We start from the raw sequence: 17,363 nt of genomic DNA, 5'->3' as shown, positions 1-17,363 counted from the left end.
ACACTCCTTTATAGTATATTTTTTTGTTATTATATGTAGCGGGAAATGGGAAAAATAATTAAATAATTGACTCGCTCTAGAGAGGGAAAACTGAAAAAGTAGAGGGCCAAAATGGATAACGAATTAAAGCTTTTCTATTATCCACATTTGAACAATGTATTTTCCTCCGTTCTAATTTGTTTATCATGTTTTAATTTAGTAAGAAATTTAAAAAATAAATAGTACTGAATATATTTGATATGAGAAGAATAGAATATACGCAGATCATACATTTACCTCGTGGAGATAAAAAGATTTCTAGAAGATGCTCGGGTTTAAGAAAGTAAAGAATGTTTTTTAAAAAATTAATTTGTATTAAAGATATGTCAAGTGTACTAAAATATTATTTAATCTTGTGATTTAAAACATGTCATGTGGAAAATTAAAATTAAAAAATTATCAAAAAGGACAATAAATTAAAACTCTTCTAATATTTGAATCTCAATCTGAATAGGATGTTATATTAGTGGGAAAAATAGAGGACAAAAACAGACAATAAATTAAAACTCTTCTAATATTTGAATCTCAATCTGAATAAAATGTTGTATTAGGGAAAAATATAGGACAAAAGTGGACAATAAATTAAAACTTTTCTAATATTTGAATCTATGTTATAATAATAGTTGATAAATGGAAAAAATATAAACTTGTGATTTAAATATGATGTCGGACTATCAACTTTAAAAAGAAAAAAATAGAGGGCAAAAATGAACAATGAATGAAATTTTTTCTAATATTTGAATCTGAATTTGAATGTTGTAGTAGCAGTAGTTAATATATGGAAAAAAATTAAATTCGAGACCTGAATGTGATGTATATTACTCGCTCTGAAAAGGAAAAGTTGAGGACAAAAATGAACAATAAATTAAAGTTCTTTTATTAATTGAATATGAATAGTAAGTTAATACATTGAGAAGTTTTGAGTTTGTATATGATGTCGTGTTAATTAAGAAGCACGTTAACCGTTAATATAAGTATTTTTTTTGGACATAAATTTAAATTCACTTGGATTTTCATGTGAATAACGATTGTGAATCTATTAACTTATTTTGAGATTTTGAATTTGAGATGTGGATGTAAAGTCGTAATTATTAAGGAGTGTTTTAACATTCCACATTAAAAAAAAATACTAAAGACATTTTGAATTTAATCATGTTTCAATGCGGATATCAATTATTGAGTGAGAAACTAAGAAAAAATAATTTATTAGTTTCGTTCTAATTTAAGTGTCTTAGTTTGTTTTGACACATAATTTAAATTTAAAGAAAAACTTACCAATATTTGATCGTAAATTAATAATATTTTTAATCTTTTAAATTTTATAGTCTTACACTTGTCATTACAACAATAATAATATATCAAATATAATACACATATAAAATTTACAGAGAATAATATATATCTAACATAATTTTATGATCTTAAATTTGTCACGAAAAATATTAAGATGAGAACACAAACAATCAAATCTATTTTTGTGCTTTTAATTGTTTTGCTAAGGTGTTTCTAATAAAAGAAGTTAGTTAAACAAAAGTTGTTAGATTAAGAAAGGGAATGCTCAGAAACCTTATCACAAATAGAAACTTGTTATTTTAGTAGAGAATGATAGGAATATGAGTTTATTAAATACTACTAAATTTCGAATTGTGTGTCATTAGTCCTTAAAAATGATTATCCAAAGAAAATGTTTTATGACTATTGAATTTTCAAGATTCTATCATATAATGTTGTTTTATATTATAAATTACTAATGTCACGTATTAAAGTCACTAGTTCAATCTTGATTATAATTGATTTCTTTAAAAAAATAATTCATTCTGAAAATTAAATTTCGTGCATTATAAAATTGATTTATGAAATATTATCCACAATATAATTTCTTTCATTCCCAAAACTCATACGTAGAGAAATGAGAATGATAGGAATATGTATGAGTTTATTATTTACTACAGTACTAATTTCGAATTGCGTGTGATTAGTCCTTAAAAAAATGATTATCCAAACAAAATGTCTTATCACTATATTTAATTTTCAAGATTCTATCATATAATGTTGTCTTATTCTATAGATTAGTAGTGCCATGTATTAAAGTCACTAGTTTGATAATAATTGATTTTTTTTTTTATCATTCTATAGCATATTTATATTGCAGTTGGATGAATTCGGATTCGCTTTATAGATTTTATAATGGTGGTATTATTCGCAATAAAATTTCTTTCATTCCCAAAACTCAAATTCGAAACACCTTATTAAGAATATAGGAATCTCAACCGTCCCACCAGGTTTAGTTTAATCAATTAGTTCAATATCAAGTTTAATCAAAACATTTTGACACTTTTTCTTTCTACTTCTTTTATTTTGCAAATAAATAATTCTGAGTTTTACTCATAAGTTCAACTAAAAATTATAACTATAATTCTGACAAGAGGCAAAAATTGAGAGAATCTGTAAGGACGTAAATGAGCATAGGCAGATAATCCTTTTAGGAATAATTACGACCCTAAACACTTCGACTAACTAACTAACAAAATATGTACAAAGTGTACAAGTTGCACACACTTCATACTAAATACTCATATACCTATACATACAGATATATATTTTGTTATGTTGGTAAATTAGTTGGTCGAACGATATATATCTATAACTTCCTCCTCCTGTAATCATGTAAGAGCCCCATTTATAAACTTCATATGGTTCCAAAATGAATCAAGGCAGATCACCACAATGAACAAGCCATAAAAAAAAACAATGTTTTAAAACCTTAAAATTTCACCAAGGGCACATTTGGTTGGGGAATAAGTTATCCCGAAATCAATTATCCCAACCAAAATCCACACACTTGAGTACAAACAACTCAAGGGGGTACAAAAACTTATCCAGCAACAACCAGCATATGAGAATGAATCTCAGCATTCAATTCAAGAAGACGACAATTACGCAATCACCATCAGTAAATAGGAGGTAGCAGCAGGAGAGCAAGGCCGAAGGCGGATGAAGAAAACCTCATAATTCCGTCTTTGATTATGCTGCAGTCGAACAATTCTCCCAAGACCCGTACTTTGAGCTGAAGGTTCCTCCTCCACTTTGCTGTGCATATTCACAAATTACAGCACGAGCACAAACATCCCAAGTCTTGGCTATGTCTTTTAAAGACATTGGCTGTGAAAGACTTCGCAGGGAGACACTAAACCTTGACTTGGCCTTCGTGGATAGATCTTCATACTCTTTACTGCAGAAGAAAATAGTTGAAACGCAGTTTTTAAATGTATCACATAGGAGTTAAAAGTGGAGACTATAAGATTGCATAAGGTGATTTTCAAAACCTAGTTGATAATCTTAACGCAGATCAAAAGGCACATGTACAAAATCTTTTATGATTGGCCATTAGAGAATTCAAATTGTAAGGCCTTTTTCACAAATCAACAAGGTATAATGAATACGGCATAAAATCAGGTCTATTAATGCTTTTTTGACTTCATATGTTATAACTGCTCTTACTTTTTTTATTTTATAACAAGGACTATAATTGCTCTTATCAAGAAGACTGCCAAATTTACTCACCTGACTTCAACTGGAAACTTGTCCAACAAAATCGGAGAGCAGTTTGGATAATTAATTGGAACGAGCAATCTCAAAGGCTGAATTGGAGACTGCACAGAAGTAAAATACCATCATTCAACCAAAGAAACAAAAAATGTAAAAGAGCTGATGACTGATTTTCTTTTTGTGATTAGTAGTTGATGACAGAAGTTCAGTATATGAAGATCAATATCTTACCATCTGCGCTGAAGCATACAGTGCTTTTAAGTTTGGACTCAACGCAACGGCGGTGAAAGAACACTTAACAGTAGTGCCTTCACCGCCCTCTGTTGCAGCAGCAAGAGCACTTGGATCAACACCTTCGTCACTAATTTCTACAACAGTGTCGATAAGTTGCCAATTGATTTTCTGTATCTCTTCAACCAGTGCAATATTAACCTACAATATAGTACTAATTACTGTTATTTACAAGGTAAAGCTGGAGAAACCAAAAGTTGACAAGTAAAGCAATTTCCTTGTCAAAGATCAACACATCAATATGAATGCAAGATCAAGGAAGTCAGCATCTGAAAAAGATAACATTTTTGTGATCAAACACTCCATCTTACATCAACAAACATTGGATGTCTGATCATGAAAAAAAGAGAGGATGAAATGCACCCATGTGACAACCGAAATAACAAAAATAACTCATTTTCCCATAAATGCAAAGCTTTACGGAATAAAAACACCATTCCAGAATGTTGGTTCACATGCTGCCTAGAAGCAAAGTTGCTTTATATTCTCGAGTCTTAAAAATTATAATGCCTATTGCCCTGTATCCTTCCAAAGCTTGGAATGTTTTCAGTTTGTATTTCTGCTTTTCCTGTTGAAGAAATTTACTCGAAATACAATTACTCTATCAAATGATTAGGTGGGATTCAAGTGATTCACATTGTTTATAATATAACAAAAAAGGTAGGGTGAATCCAGGCATAAAGAAACCCAATATGAAAATGCAAGGACCAAGTGTTCTGTGTCAATCTAAATGCCAAAGAGCCTAGCAATAAAATGAGGTGCAGTTGGGGATTCAAGTCAAAATAGTTCATAAATAGGCAGTAACTAGACATCTGAGTACAACTTCCACCTCGGTTTTAGTTCACCACTAGAATATATTCACACACTAGTTGCTACAAAAGGGATACTATTGAAAACATATAGATAGAAGGCATATTATTATTGTTTCCGTATAGATTTGTATCGAGTGCTGCTCAGGCACAGTAAGGCTAAGGGACACTTAAGAGCCGGGAAGTTTGTGGTATGGATTGGGCATTATCATATGTTGAAGGAGCAGACACTGAATGACAGTCTGGTACAAAGACTGAGCAGCCAACTGAAAGTCTCAGGTTGCATATAGCATTCAATATAATGCATTTGTTTTATTCTAGACAGTCATCTTATACTTTGTTCAGATTATTTAGACATACTCACAAGCTGCAAGAGTACTAAAGAAGTAAAACTCATGTCTCATTCACATAAAGTAATGTTTGATTTTCCCATACAATATTCTACCATAGCCATCAAAGTTTTCAGAACAGAACTATAAGTGGTAGTTTGGGGTTGAAGTTCCAGTTGCAGAAACATAATCAATTAAATGAAAGAGCAGGCACATGGAATGATTGTTAAAAACCACTTTGAGTCGAGTTTCAGTTTGCATGAAAGCTGAAACTTCAGGAAATATTCCACCATATTGCATTTGGTCATTCTACTCTCTCTCTAGCAGTCATGGCCAAAGATCAGTTTTTACTTTTTTAACTCTAAAGTGTACCTGAATGGACCTCCTTTTTCTTTTAAGAACCAATATAGTCTACCGCGGAGCTCTCATGTTTGGACGTGCAGTTTTGTACTTTTGTCCTGTAAATAGGCAGCAGAAGATTACCTCTATTTTAGGTCTTTTGGCATTAGATGTTGCTGTTGACTCTAACTCAGGTGTTTCAGAATAATTCAGCTGCCAGAAACTATCATTTAAACTGCTGCTTGACGACACAACGTTGGAAGTTGTATATCGCTTCATTTTCTTTGTTCCTGTAGGTCCATCCTGCGTAAAGTAGTTTCTCGCTTGGAGACGACATTTGGTCATGGCAACCAAATCTTCGCCAACAGCTGCTCTTGATCCATTTCCTGGAGCAGATCCTGCTATTCTATCATTCATACTGACAACTGAACAGATGTCTTGAACTGACGACTGCAATGCTTTGTCAGACATGTTTTTAACCTGAAATAATAAATATGTCAAATCAAATGAAGACAGATTATTGGGATTACTGAAGATATAAATTAAGTAGAATGGTATAATACAAACCGCTCTCATCAAGCGATCCAATGGTTGTTCAACACTTGACCTGCCAGGAACAGCAGCTGAGACATTGGCATGTGTACCATCTAGAGGAGTAAACTCAGCAAGCAAAGGTGAGGCTGATATCCCAGGAGTACCAATTGCAAGGGATTGGGCAGGTGCAGAAGCAACAGTAGCTTGCTGATGCATTATATTTCCAGCTGTGGTATGTGATCCAAGGCCAGCACAAACTTTTTCAGAATCCCCCGGCATTGGAGATGGAGCCAAGGGAGTTGAAGGAGAAGGGACAACAAATGGTGAGCTTGCGGATTGGAGAGGAGTCCCAGCTTTGGTAAGAGACGCCAACATATTTTGTTGGTCAATTTGTGGAGAAGGATGTTGGGTAACCTGAGGAGACAATGCTTGATGGAGTTGAGGTGAAGATATTCCTGGCTTCAATTGGGGATGATGAGATCCAACACGCTGGCCAACTGACTGTTGTTGCTGTAAAACTCCTGTTTTTATCCCCATTTGCTGCCTTATCTTTAGGTCATTAGCATCAGTCATCTGTTGAAGCTGAGACATCTGGTGGGTTGGCAATAGCGAGGTCTGCTGTTGCTTCGCTTGCTGCTGTTGTATTATCTGCTGTCTTTGAAAAAGTTGCTGCTGCATATGCCTATGGTGGTATTGCTGTCTTAATTGCTGGTTCTGCAACATTTGCTGCTCGTGCTGCTTAGGAAGTGACTGTTGCAGGGCGTTTGAATTTTGCTGTAGGGAACCGAGGTTTGCCTGTACGGGGTTTGTTCCACTTTGTGAGCCTAATGAGCTCATGTTAACTTGTTGAGGACTGTTAACAGGATTCTGTTGTAAAGAGCCAGTAGCCACCTGCTGCAGTGAGCTCAATGAATTACCCTGTCCCAAATCCACAGTGGAACCAGGCTGTACTGTATTTATCATGTGTTGCTGGGAGTTGGAAATTGTCGGTACGCCAGACAAGGTATTATGTTGCAAGTTGGTGAGATTATTCTGCGGCATTGCTGCCATGGAACCCTGTACGGGTTGCATCGATGGATTAGATTGACCATCAAGAGATTGTGGTTGCTGAAGCTGCATGGAAGACTGAGGAAGTTGTCCCTGCAGTGGAGAAGAAGAAGGCTTGCTGCGCGGCCTATTGGAACTAAGAAAGAAACTTATGTGCTTCTCAACCGAAACCAACTTTTCCTTGTGAGAAAGTTGAATATCCTGCTTGTTAAGCCGCAAGAAAAGCACAATGCGTTCCAGCGTAATCTTGAACATCTTGAGCTTTTCAATTTGCTCATTTTGAGGACGCTGAGGAAGAGAATCATGCTTAAAATCAGGAAAAAAAAATCAGTTTAGTCAAAGTCTTGTTTCTTGCCCTTTGCAAACTTTTAAAAGTCATGCTTCAAGTACCTCCCTCCCACAGCAAAGAAAAAGGGAGTAAAACTTAAAACCACATAAAAAATAAATAACATAGTAGCCAGGTGGCCCCCAAGGCCTAGCTCAAGTGGCAAAAGGTGGAGGATTTGTGGCTTAGGTCGCAGGTTCAAACCCCACACCATGCAAAGCGAAGCCCGGTATTTAAGTGGAGAAAGGTAGAGGGGCGGGCCCATTATCCACCGAGTTTAGAAGGCGCTATGATTGGTCCAAAGGGTGGGTCACAGACGGATTTCTCGGTTATCAAAAAAAAAAAAAAAAACATAGTAGCCAGGTGCCCAATTCAACAGAATGCTGACTTAAGCGCTCTTAAAATTTAGACAAATCAAGCCCTTGCCCGAAGAATTAGGGAAGCCTTGAACCCTTCCCCCAAGGGAACATAAAAGTGGCATCTACATCACAGTGTTCACCTAGATATGTGTAAATAGCTCATTTTATGGTGTCCTCCACCTATACTTCACAATCATACACAACGCTTCAACACAGACAAATGATGCAGATGCAAGAAATAAAAAGGAATTAACCGCACTACAATGTATTCCCAGTATGATACAACTGTTTCTCAAGATGGCTGGAAAGGAACCAAAGATGCAAAACTGAGAATTTAGAGTTTTGAGCTTTCTGCATCAGTTCTCAGTTAGATAATATTCTAGGATTACCTATGGGCGTATCAAGGAGTTTGTATCAACTAGAAATGCCAGAGAATATATGTAAGAAGGAGCTATAATAGGTATGAGAAACATGCAAATAGATGAGAGGAGTTCCCAATAACCATAGGTTTATGAAATTTATCCTGATACCAGTACTGGTTAACCTAGCTATGGATGACCTAACCAATATAATACAAATGCAGTACACCTTGGTGCATGCTACATGCAAATGATGGTGTGTCAATTGACAAAACTTTCAAGGGAGTCAAACCATAATTTAGAACTATGATGAAGCAATTAGGATAAGTAGGGGAGAAATATATGATTGCAAGTACTGTCCCCATAAGAAGAATGATTTCTAAGAACTATTAACATCTCAAATTATATAAAAAAACTAGTATCCAACATGCTGCACCATACACAGCTGGTAGAATTGCTCCAAAAATGATAATAATGGATTAAAATGTTGATGACATACCTGTTGCACTTTAGAAGCAATTTTGTGGTATAGATCATTGAGCTCTGCCAAATACGACTCCTTCATAGACTTTATCTGCATTAAAAATTTGCATCAGCTCAGAATTGCGCACATGTCAAGACTGCATTCCCATATGGATAGGTAATAATTAGATCAACTTTCCGATACAGTAGAGAACAAACTAGAGAATCCTCATGAAAGAACCTTCCAGATAAAAAGGTTAAAAGTGAAGTGGAAGAGGAAGACTAAAACTCATTAAAGAATCCATTTTACATGATTCAACATGTGAATGAAAAAATAAACTGAACTTTGCTTCCTTCAGCTTCTTGGTACACGTTTTGCTCAATGCTCATAGCAAGGGTCTAGTTCCAAGATGTGATAATAGACCAGCCCAACCAGCAGGAATTAGAATATACTTTTCTATAATTGTTTGGGAGATATAATATGGTTTAGTGTGGGAACATCATTTTTTTTTCACTTTACACGTTTATTACCAGTGAAGCAAAATGAGGGTAAACAATGAATAACAACAATGTAGTTAGCTTCACAAGTAAAAAGGCATGTTGATGTTATATCTTTATTCTTGGCCAACTCAAAATATTCCAACTTACACTCCTAGCTAGTAAACCAAGTCGGGTATTTAAGTACAAAAAGCTAGAGGGGCAGACCCATTATCATCCACATTTCAAAACAGGAAACAATGAATTTCTCGTGTTATCCCAAAAAACAGAAACAAAAGCAGTTACCAACTAATACAGATGAATGTGTCTTTTCACAAAGAACAATATTTTCTAATAGCCATATATGCAAGCATATACTTCCTGCATGAATAGATTTACCCTTTAATGTAGCAATAATTTTTTTAGTTTCCATGGAATGAAACAAATTAAGGACATATTATGAGGACCCTGACCCAAACTTACGGACATATTACCTCGTGAATTCAGACAATACATAACAACATTCAACTATTTATAATCACTTCATCAAAAAACAAGTGTAACCAATCAATTTATTTACTTCACTTCTCAATTATGCCAGTAGAAAGTGTAAGGAAATTCAAGTGCTATAATATTGGATTGAGAAGAGCTCAAATAAAGCGACATAGACAACAATAATTCATATAACAGACCCTAACTTGATTAACATTGAGGCATAATAGTTGTTATACCTCACTTCTCAATTGAGAATAAATCAATTTCTTACAAGTTAGCTGTAATAAGCGTAATTTCATAGTTCTTCTACGAATTGGAACACCGTAAAAGTGCTTTGCGGGAATGGGTATGACCATGAATTTGCTGAATACTTATTTTGATAAACCTCCTCTATTACTCCATCAATCACAGGAAATATTTCACAGCATTCAGCTACTTCTTATATTGTTGCAACCAGTCAATTTATCAAAATACAGTTCACTTGTCAATTTCCAAAACAACAATTTCCAGTAATTTCCTCAGTTTTCAACATCCCGTGCATATAGAAATACCATTGAAAAAAAAATACCTTTTGGTAAACCTCCTCCTGCCAATCAGCTGCATTTGCATTTCCCGTCTGAGCTGTAGAATCTAAAGATGCTACAAATAAACCAAAAGTTAAGGCTAGCACAAAAATATTGAAGGACTCGACTCCCTACAGCATTAAAATTTCAGGCAAATTTTGGGATATGAAAGGTGTTGGGTATTTCAGATAAGTATGAATATTATCTAAAATATCCATCACCTTTCATATCCCAAAACTTGCCTGAAATTTTAATGCTGTAAGGAGTCAAGTACTAGTCATTTTTACATAAAGAAAATGTAAACCAGTGGTTAAAATAGTGTAGAAGTCCTATACCTTCACACACATAAGGCATGAAAAGTGGAAATATCTAAGAATGACAAACTGCTAAAGAGTGATTTATGAGACCTAATTGAAATCTTTGATTAAGAAAAATACATACTTGATGAGGCTTCAGGTGCGACTCTTTGTGATTGATATAGCTGCTTCTGCTGTTCCATTACATTCTGCTGTTGAAGCAAGGGGGCTGATGGTTGAAGCCTCTGTTGCATCTCCCTTTGCAATTGATTCGCCTGTTGCTGCAAACCCAAAGGTGGCTGTAACTGTCCTGGTTGTGATTGGCTCTGAGACATCATTTGCTGTTGTGCTGGCTGCGACTGCGATTGTTGACCTTGATTTGGTAACAAGGTTGTAGTACTCTGCAGCATTTGTTGTTGTACAGGAACTTTTGGTTGTTGCATCAAATGGATAGGGTGCTGATTAGATGTCAAGCCAGAGTTACCAGGTTGTTGACTTCCAGACAGCTGTTGCTGCTGGACCCCAGCAATATTACTTTGAGAGCCCAACTGCTGCTGATGCATATTTTGAAAGCTGTTTTGTGGATTAAGTAACTGCTGCTGCTGCAGACTGTTATAGTTGTTCTGTTGGCCCACTAGCCTCTGCTGCACATCAGGCATTGTATTCTGTTGACTCATCAATTGGTTCTGCTGGAGATTTGCAACATTTGTCTGTTGTGCAATCAGCTGCTGCTGCTGCTGCTGCTGCTGCTGTTGTTGTTGGTGCTGTTGTGCTGGTAAAATTGGTTGCTGTAGCATTGATGATTGCTGTTGATGAAGCATGGGCGCCTGCTGCTGTCTCATAACTGATTGTTGCCGTTGGTGAAGTACAGATTGAGTTGACTGTTGAGCAGTTGACTGTTGATTCTGCTGAAGGTTGGACAAAGAAGTTGATTGTATTGAAGAAGGTTGCATCATAGCTTGCTGAGAAGGTTGTGTCTGAGTAGGTTGTAGAAGGTTTTGTTGCTGCTGTGGCGGTTGTTGCTGCTGCTCCTGAGGCTGTTGCTGTTGCTGTTGCTGCATGTGAGATTGCATCAAGGACTGTGATGTGCTTCCCGGCTGAAATTTCTGCTTCATCATTTGATGCTGATGCAGTTGCTGCTGGTAAAGATATTGCTGTGTTGTCTGGGACTGCTGCTGTTGCTGTTGAGAAACAACCTGTTGTTGTCTTCCCTGCATCTGCCTCTGAGAATTAGCAACCATATTAGGTGGCATGCCTTGCCCAATGGCATTTCCTACTAAGTTTTGACCAACATTTGGCATGTTTTGCATGGTTTGCAAATTTGAATTCTGGCCCACGACATTTGGCATGGTACCCTGCGTCAAATTACTCACAGAAGGAAGTGATGGAGCCAAGCTAGCAGAAATTTGCAGCCCAGTTGATGCCATATTGTTCTGAAGGTTTTGCTGCAACAGTGGTTGTCGTGTTTGAGTTTGATTGGCCACCATAGGTACAGGAAGTTGCTGTGCTTGGCCGTTAACTTGGGATTGCATACCATGCGATCCTACAGAAATGAATCAAAAAGAAGCCAGTCAAGATGCTATCAAATAACTAGCAAACATAATAACATTAAAATAAAATACAACAAGCAACAAATGTAAACACGTATTTTTTAGTTGAAGATACAAGAAACAGAAGTCATTGCTTTGTGAAAACTGATTCAAAAATACAAAAGAGAACTTTGACTAAGTTATTTATTAGACAAATAAACAACAGCATGTAGTACTGTAAATCATAAGCTTTTCTTCTGTCCCTTATCTTGGTTAGCTAATAAGAAAAGAATAGTCTGGATATAGAGAAAGAGCAGGGCTAGGACTCTGACCTAGAGCACAAACAATACTTATTAGGGCTAGTCACCAAAATTTTAGATCACTCAAAGATTAGCACAATGGTTCAAGTATCTAAAATTTCCTTTACGCTTATTAGCTACGGAGAGCAAACTTTTCAACAGCAGAACGAAGTAATTAGGTTTATACAAAACGTCCTGTCAGACAAGATTTCCCTATTTGAAATACAGCACATGAGATTTCATTGTTCACCTGGACCAAGGGCATTCTGACCACTACTTGCAGGATTTGGCTGAACAGAATTGGTCATAGGAGTTTGAGATTTTGTTTCCATGGTCAGCATCTTTAAAGATATCTTCCGAAGATAATCTTGCTGCAATATTAGATAAATATAAGTTAAAATACATACAACATAGGGTTGGCAAACTGAGGGTAGGCTATGCAGGGCGGGTTCAAATATTTTTTTAAAAACACTGATGCAGCGTGGGGCGGGTTGCAGAACTATGAAGGGGGTTTAAACAACAACGTATCCAGTGTAACTCCCACAAGTGTGTTTGGGGAGGGTGAGGAGTGTACACAGACCTTACCACTACCTCATAAAGATAGAGAGATCGTTTCCGATAGACGCTCGGGCGTCGGCTGAAGTAAAGAATCTCCAAGCAGCGGTTTGAACAAGAACAAAAAAAGAAATTAAGTTCTTAGTACTAAACTTCCTTAGGCGAGCAACCAAATCTGGGAAGGATAGAGTTTACACAGACCTTAAACCTACTTCGTGGAGGTTGCTTAGGCGTGCAAATACATTCAAATTAGATCTAAATTATTTTTTTGTGGTGGTCAGTATAAAAATTAGTGAAGTAGATTTTGTGAATCTATGTGGTCACTCAAATATGAAATTATTTAATTTAATTCCATATAACTTGATTCTATCCATTTTGTGTTGACAAATATATAGTAAGCACTGCCCCCAAGGCATAGCTCGAGTGGCAAAAGGTGGAGGATTTGTGACTTAGGTTGCAGATTCAAGCCCCACACCATGCAAAACGAAGCTAGGTATTTAAGTGGAGAAGGGTAGAGGGGCGGGCCCTAAGGCTGGGCACCGGACCGGAACGAACCGGAACCGGACCGGAACGGGACGGTTTGACCGGGTTGTTGACCGGTACCGGGATGAACCGGACCGGAACTACCGGGATGGAGGCTCGGTTCCGTCCAGTCCCACTATATACCGGAATGGACCGGAACGGAACGGGATAAACGGGACTGCACATATAGCTATTTCAAAAAATAATTATTTTTTGAAATAGCTATATGTGCAGTCCCGTTTACCCCGTTCCGTTCCGGGTCCATTCCGGGTATATAGTGGGACTGGACGGAACCGAGCCTCCATCCCGGTAGTTCCGGTCCGGGTCATCCCGGTACCGGTCAACAACCCGGTCAAACCGTCCCGTTCCGGTCCGGTAGTATTCCGAACGGGATGGGATACATTGAACCGGTACACGGAACGGAACGGTACCATGATTTGGTACCGGTATACCGGTACCAAATCATGGTACCGTTCCGTTCCGTGTACCGGTTCAATGTATCCCATCCCGTTCGGAATACTACCGGACCGGAACGAACCGGAATGGTACCGGTACAACCCGTTCCGGTGCCCAGCCTTAGCGGGCCCATTATCCACCGAGTTTAGAAGGCTGTGGTTGGTCCAAAGGGTGGAGGGTCACAGACGGATTTCTCGGTTATCAAAAATAAAAATTAAAATTAAAAAAAATAATAATATATATATATAGTGAGCACTCTTGGGGAATAATAATTAATATGATACTATAACATTTACGTGTGAGAAAAACATGTCAATATGCAGAATTAACCCTGTTTTTTTGTTCTTGACATCACTGTAATAGGTAATTTTACTTAAATAGATTACCAATTAAATAAGATTTACAGATTTCATGCTTAAAATGAACTATATATAGTATCAGGCTCTTCCATTTCCCTGTTATAAAAACCTTGATGAGAGCAAATATAAGAATATCCAATTATTATTTTTAATGTCAGCAATGTCTTAGTAAAATTGCTAAACTAGTGATTCATGTGTTTGTTTAGGAGTGCGAAAATCTACATAAACATAATGATATGGGTGGGGGGTCAAAATCTTCGCAGGATTATGCGGGTTTGGCCCGCAACCGCACTGTACCGGTCCGCTTGCCATCCCTAATACAATGCGTCTAGATGACTGGAAAGACGAATGCAAGTTTATACAAGCAGGAATAACATCAATGAAGAGGAGAAAAAATTGAATCATTTATGTAGAAGAATCACACATCGGATAAATGGGTGGTTTCCTTGTATGGTTTTGGAGAACAAATTGCATCAAGAGTCCCAAATCAGATGAAAGGGATGGGCTTCTATGGTCTCGGAGAACAAATTGAAACAAGAGTCCCACATTGGATGAAAAAGGGATGAGTGATTCCCTTATATGGTCTTGAAAAACAAATTGCATCAAGAGTCCCAAATCAGATGAAAGGGATGGGCTTCTATGGTCTCGGAGAACAAATTGAAACAAGAGTCCCACATTGGATGAAAAAGGGATGAGTGATTCCCTTATATGGTCTTGAAAAACAAATTGCATCAAAAGTATAATTTCGGATGAAAAAGGCAAGGGTGGTTTATGAGCTAGCTTTACAATTCGAACAAATAAGAAACAAGTTTAAACTACATACCTGACTTGTAGCAGCAGAATAGATCTTTTCTTCAAACCTCACAGCAATTTTCTTAAGCTCCTGTACTCCTTCTTGCCCAGAAACAGGAAGATGCCTCTTTAAGGTCTCCATTCTATACAATCATATCAACAAAAGATCAACATAAACTCTTGATAAAAGAACAATCTAGATAAATACTTCTCAAATATATTAAAAACAATTCGACATCACGCCCTGCTACAAAAGACTAAAACTTATTTCCTCTAAACAAATATAAGTAGTTATAATCCAATTATCGCGAACAACAACCTACCATTTCGACATATCTAAAACAAAATATAAAGCACAGCGAGTAAAACTAGGTTGTCCCACTTTAACTAGTTCCTTGACTGATCCACCACACCACCCCCATCCCCAACAACAACAACATACCTAGTGTAATCCCATACGTGGGGTTAGAGTGTACGCATCTGTTACCCTTGACTGATTACCAAAATTGGAAATAACTACGGCATAAACTTCCAATTAACTCACCCAATACCATTAACAAAAAAAACCCCAAAATTCACCTGATAAAGTGAGTTTCCATAAAACAGAAAAACACTGAAAAAAACATGTATCAGATTGATTAATCAATACTTCTAAAGAAATGGGGTTTCTTCAGATAACCGATAAAACACACACAAAAAAAAAGCCCTAAAATTCAAAATTCCAAATCCTTTTAACAAATGAAAAAATAAGAACAAGTCGCAAAACCAAAAATAGAAAAAGCTTACATCTTGTTCACAATCCTTTGACGCGAATCAGGCAAAAGTTGAGTCCTCCAATCACCGGAATCCATAGCTCCGGCAGCCGCTCCGCCACCTTCACCACCTCCCTGAGCCTGAGCGGCCCTCCAATTATTCCCATCCATTTCAATTCCACACCAAAATTCCTTAATCCACAATCAATAATCACAATTTCTGGCTTCGATCAAAAGCAAAAAAAATTCCAAAATTTCGATGAAAAATCACAATTCCGCCTAGATTTGGGTGTATAAATAAGAAACAAAACTCCCAAAGTCTAAATATTATTCATTCATATATAGTAATATAAATAAATATTTAGTAATATCTGACTAATACCGACGTGTCCAGCCGCCATTGACTCAAAGTCTCTGGCCCATTCACTAGTTTTACACTATTTTAAGAAAAATTATGTTTAATATAGTGATTTTATTTTAGCTTTGTGTAGTTAATAAGAAGCTTTAAAATAACTAATTTTTTGACTTACCAATTTCAAAAATATATGTTATAGTAAATAGTATTGCTTATTTAAGCGAAGATTTGAATAATAAGCATAGCAAAAAATAATATTGCAGATTCTTTTGTAAATGTTCAATGTGGATCGTCATCTATATCTCTTATTCACGCAAACCTATGAAGATAGTCAATGAAAATTTTTATTAGTTAGATGCAATAATGTATATATTTATTTCAATTTGATGAGGTATGTAAATAGTCTTATCTCATTAATATTAACTTATAGACAATATTTGCTGTGTATTTTTCTTGTCATCTAACTAAATGTGTTTTACATGTGTATTCCACGTTAAATTGTTTAAATGTCATATGAACATGTGAAGAGAATAACTACATTTTATATATCCACATATTTTCACATTTGTTGGGATAAAAAAAACTCAAAACATTTTAAAATAATATATTTTGAAGTTAGAAGATCTCGTTAACTTGATAATACATTTGTGACATATATAATACTTTAATTTAAATATAAATACCTACCCAAATATAAATATATATTTGCATTAATGAAAATATTTATCTCATAAAATTAACTATTAAATAAATAATAGAAATTAAACTAATACAAACTTCAACTGGCGTTATTACAAGTGATATGAAATTTTCTTCGTCTAAAATACTGAAATATTAAAAAATAGTAAATAAGTAAAACAAAATGACAATGTTTATATAGTAATAACTATTTTGAAGCAAACTTCTTGAGAGTCTAAATCACATAAGTAACATTGATAAATAAAGTCATTCTTTTGTCTTGAGCATCAAAAACAAATCGTGACAAATCTCTAAATTTTGGAAAAGATATTTAGAAGCATATATCTACACAAAAACAAATGAATTTAGACTACATCATCATGTTAACTTCATATATTGGAACATTACATACTAATGTATATATTAAGCAAAAAAATAATTATTATATCATCAAAATTATTTTCTTGAAGTACTCGAGGTTATGTAATATACCTTCTTAGGATAGAACGACTTACTTCATCAGAATAGTGGTACCTCATATTCCGCTAAACTTCGAACGAAGAAGAAGGTAGTATGAACAAATGTTTTTTTGTGTCTTATCTGAAAAGTCACAACCCTTGGAAAAGTTACAACTCTTTGGAAAAGTCATAACTTATTGAAAAAGTCACAACTCATCGAAAAATCACAACCCTTCGAAAAAAGTCACAACTTTTCGGAAAAGTCACAACCTAAGTTAGGGATATTATAGTAATTTAACATTCAAGTTAGGAGTTCATGCTTTTAAGGTAATATA

The 17,363-nt window shown here is 35.7% G+C and overlaps 1 protein-coding gene across 3 annotated transcripts; it reads right to left on the bottom strand.

The window, feature by feature from the left end:
* Window positions 1-2,699: 2,699 nt before the first annotated feature.
* On the bottom strand, window positions 2,700-15,850 carry LOC102602431 (mediator of RNA polymerase II transcription subunit 15a). Of its 3 annotated transcripts, none has more exons than XM_006359264.2 (11): window positions 15,572-15,850; window positions 14,817-14,928; window positions 12,352-12,472; window positions 10,419-11,816; window positions 9,983-10,053; window positions 8,480-8,554; window positions 5,924-7,243; window positions 5,501-5,836; window positions 3,820-4,020; window positions 3,604-3,692; window positions 2,700-3,271 (listed from the first exon to the last, which is right to left on the bottom strand). In XM_006359264.2, exons 1-11 carry the CDS (start codon window positions 15,706-15,708, stop codon window positions 3,064-3,066), a joined length of 4,068 nt encoding a protein of 1,355 aa, XP_006359326.1. In that variant the 5' UTR covers window positions 15,709-15,850; the 3' UTR covers window positions 2,700-3,063. The 3 variants fall into 3 exon arrangements, with proteins under 3 accessions (XP_006359326.1, XP_006359328.1, XP_006359327.1); XM_006359266.2 differs by having other exon boundaries at window positions 5,924-7,225; XM_006359265.2 differs by having other exon boundaries at window positions 9,983-10,044.
* Window positions 15,851-17,363: the final 1,513 nt, after the last annotated feature.

The sequence above is a fragment of the Solanum tuberosum genome, unplaced genomic scaffold (genome assembly GCF_000226075.1).
Source record: "Solanum tuberosum cultivar DM 1-3 516 R44 unplaced genomic scaffold, SolTub_3.0 scf00296, whole genome shotgun sequence".
Lineage (NCBI taxonomy): Eukaryota > Viridiplantae > Streptophyta > Magnoliopsida > Solanales > Solanaceae > Solanum > Solanum tuberosum.
Note: the sequence above shows the minus strand (reverse complement) of the source record. Positions and strands in the feature narration are given on the sequence as shown.

What these genes read in the sequence shown, in the direction of transcription:
- LOC102602431 (XM_006359264.2), bottom strand. Translation starts at nt 15,708, where the DNA reads ATGGATGGGAATAATTGGAGGGCCGCTCAGGCTCAGGGAGGTGGTGAA. An exon ending in ATTCTGCTGCTACAAGTCAG is followed by an intron (nt 12,473 to 14,816) that starts GTATGTAGTTTA and finishes CTAATATTGCAG; the next exon opens with CAAGATTATCTTCGGAAGAT. An exon ending in TGTATGCTTCAGCGCAGATG is followed by an intron (nt 3,693 to 3,819) that starts GTAAGATATTGA and finishes ACTTCTGTGCAG; the next exon opens with TCTCCAATTCAGCCTTTGAG.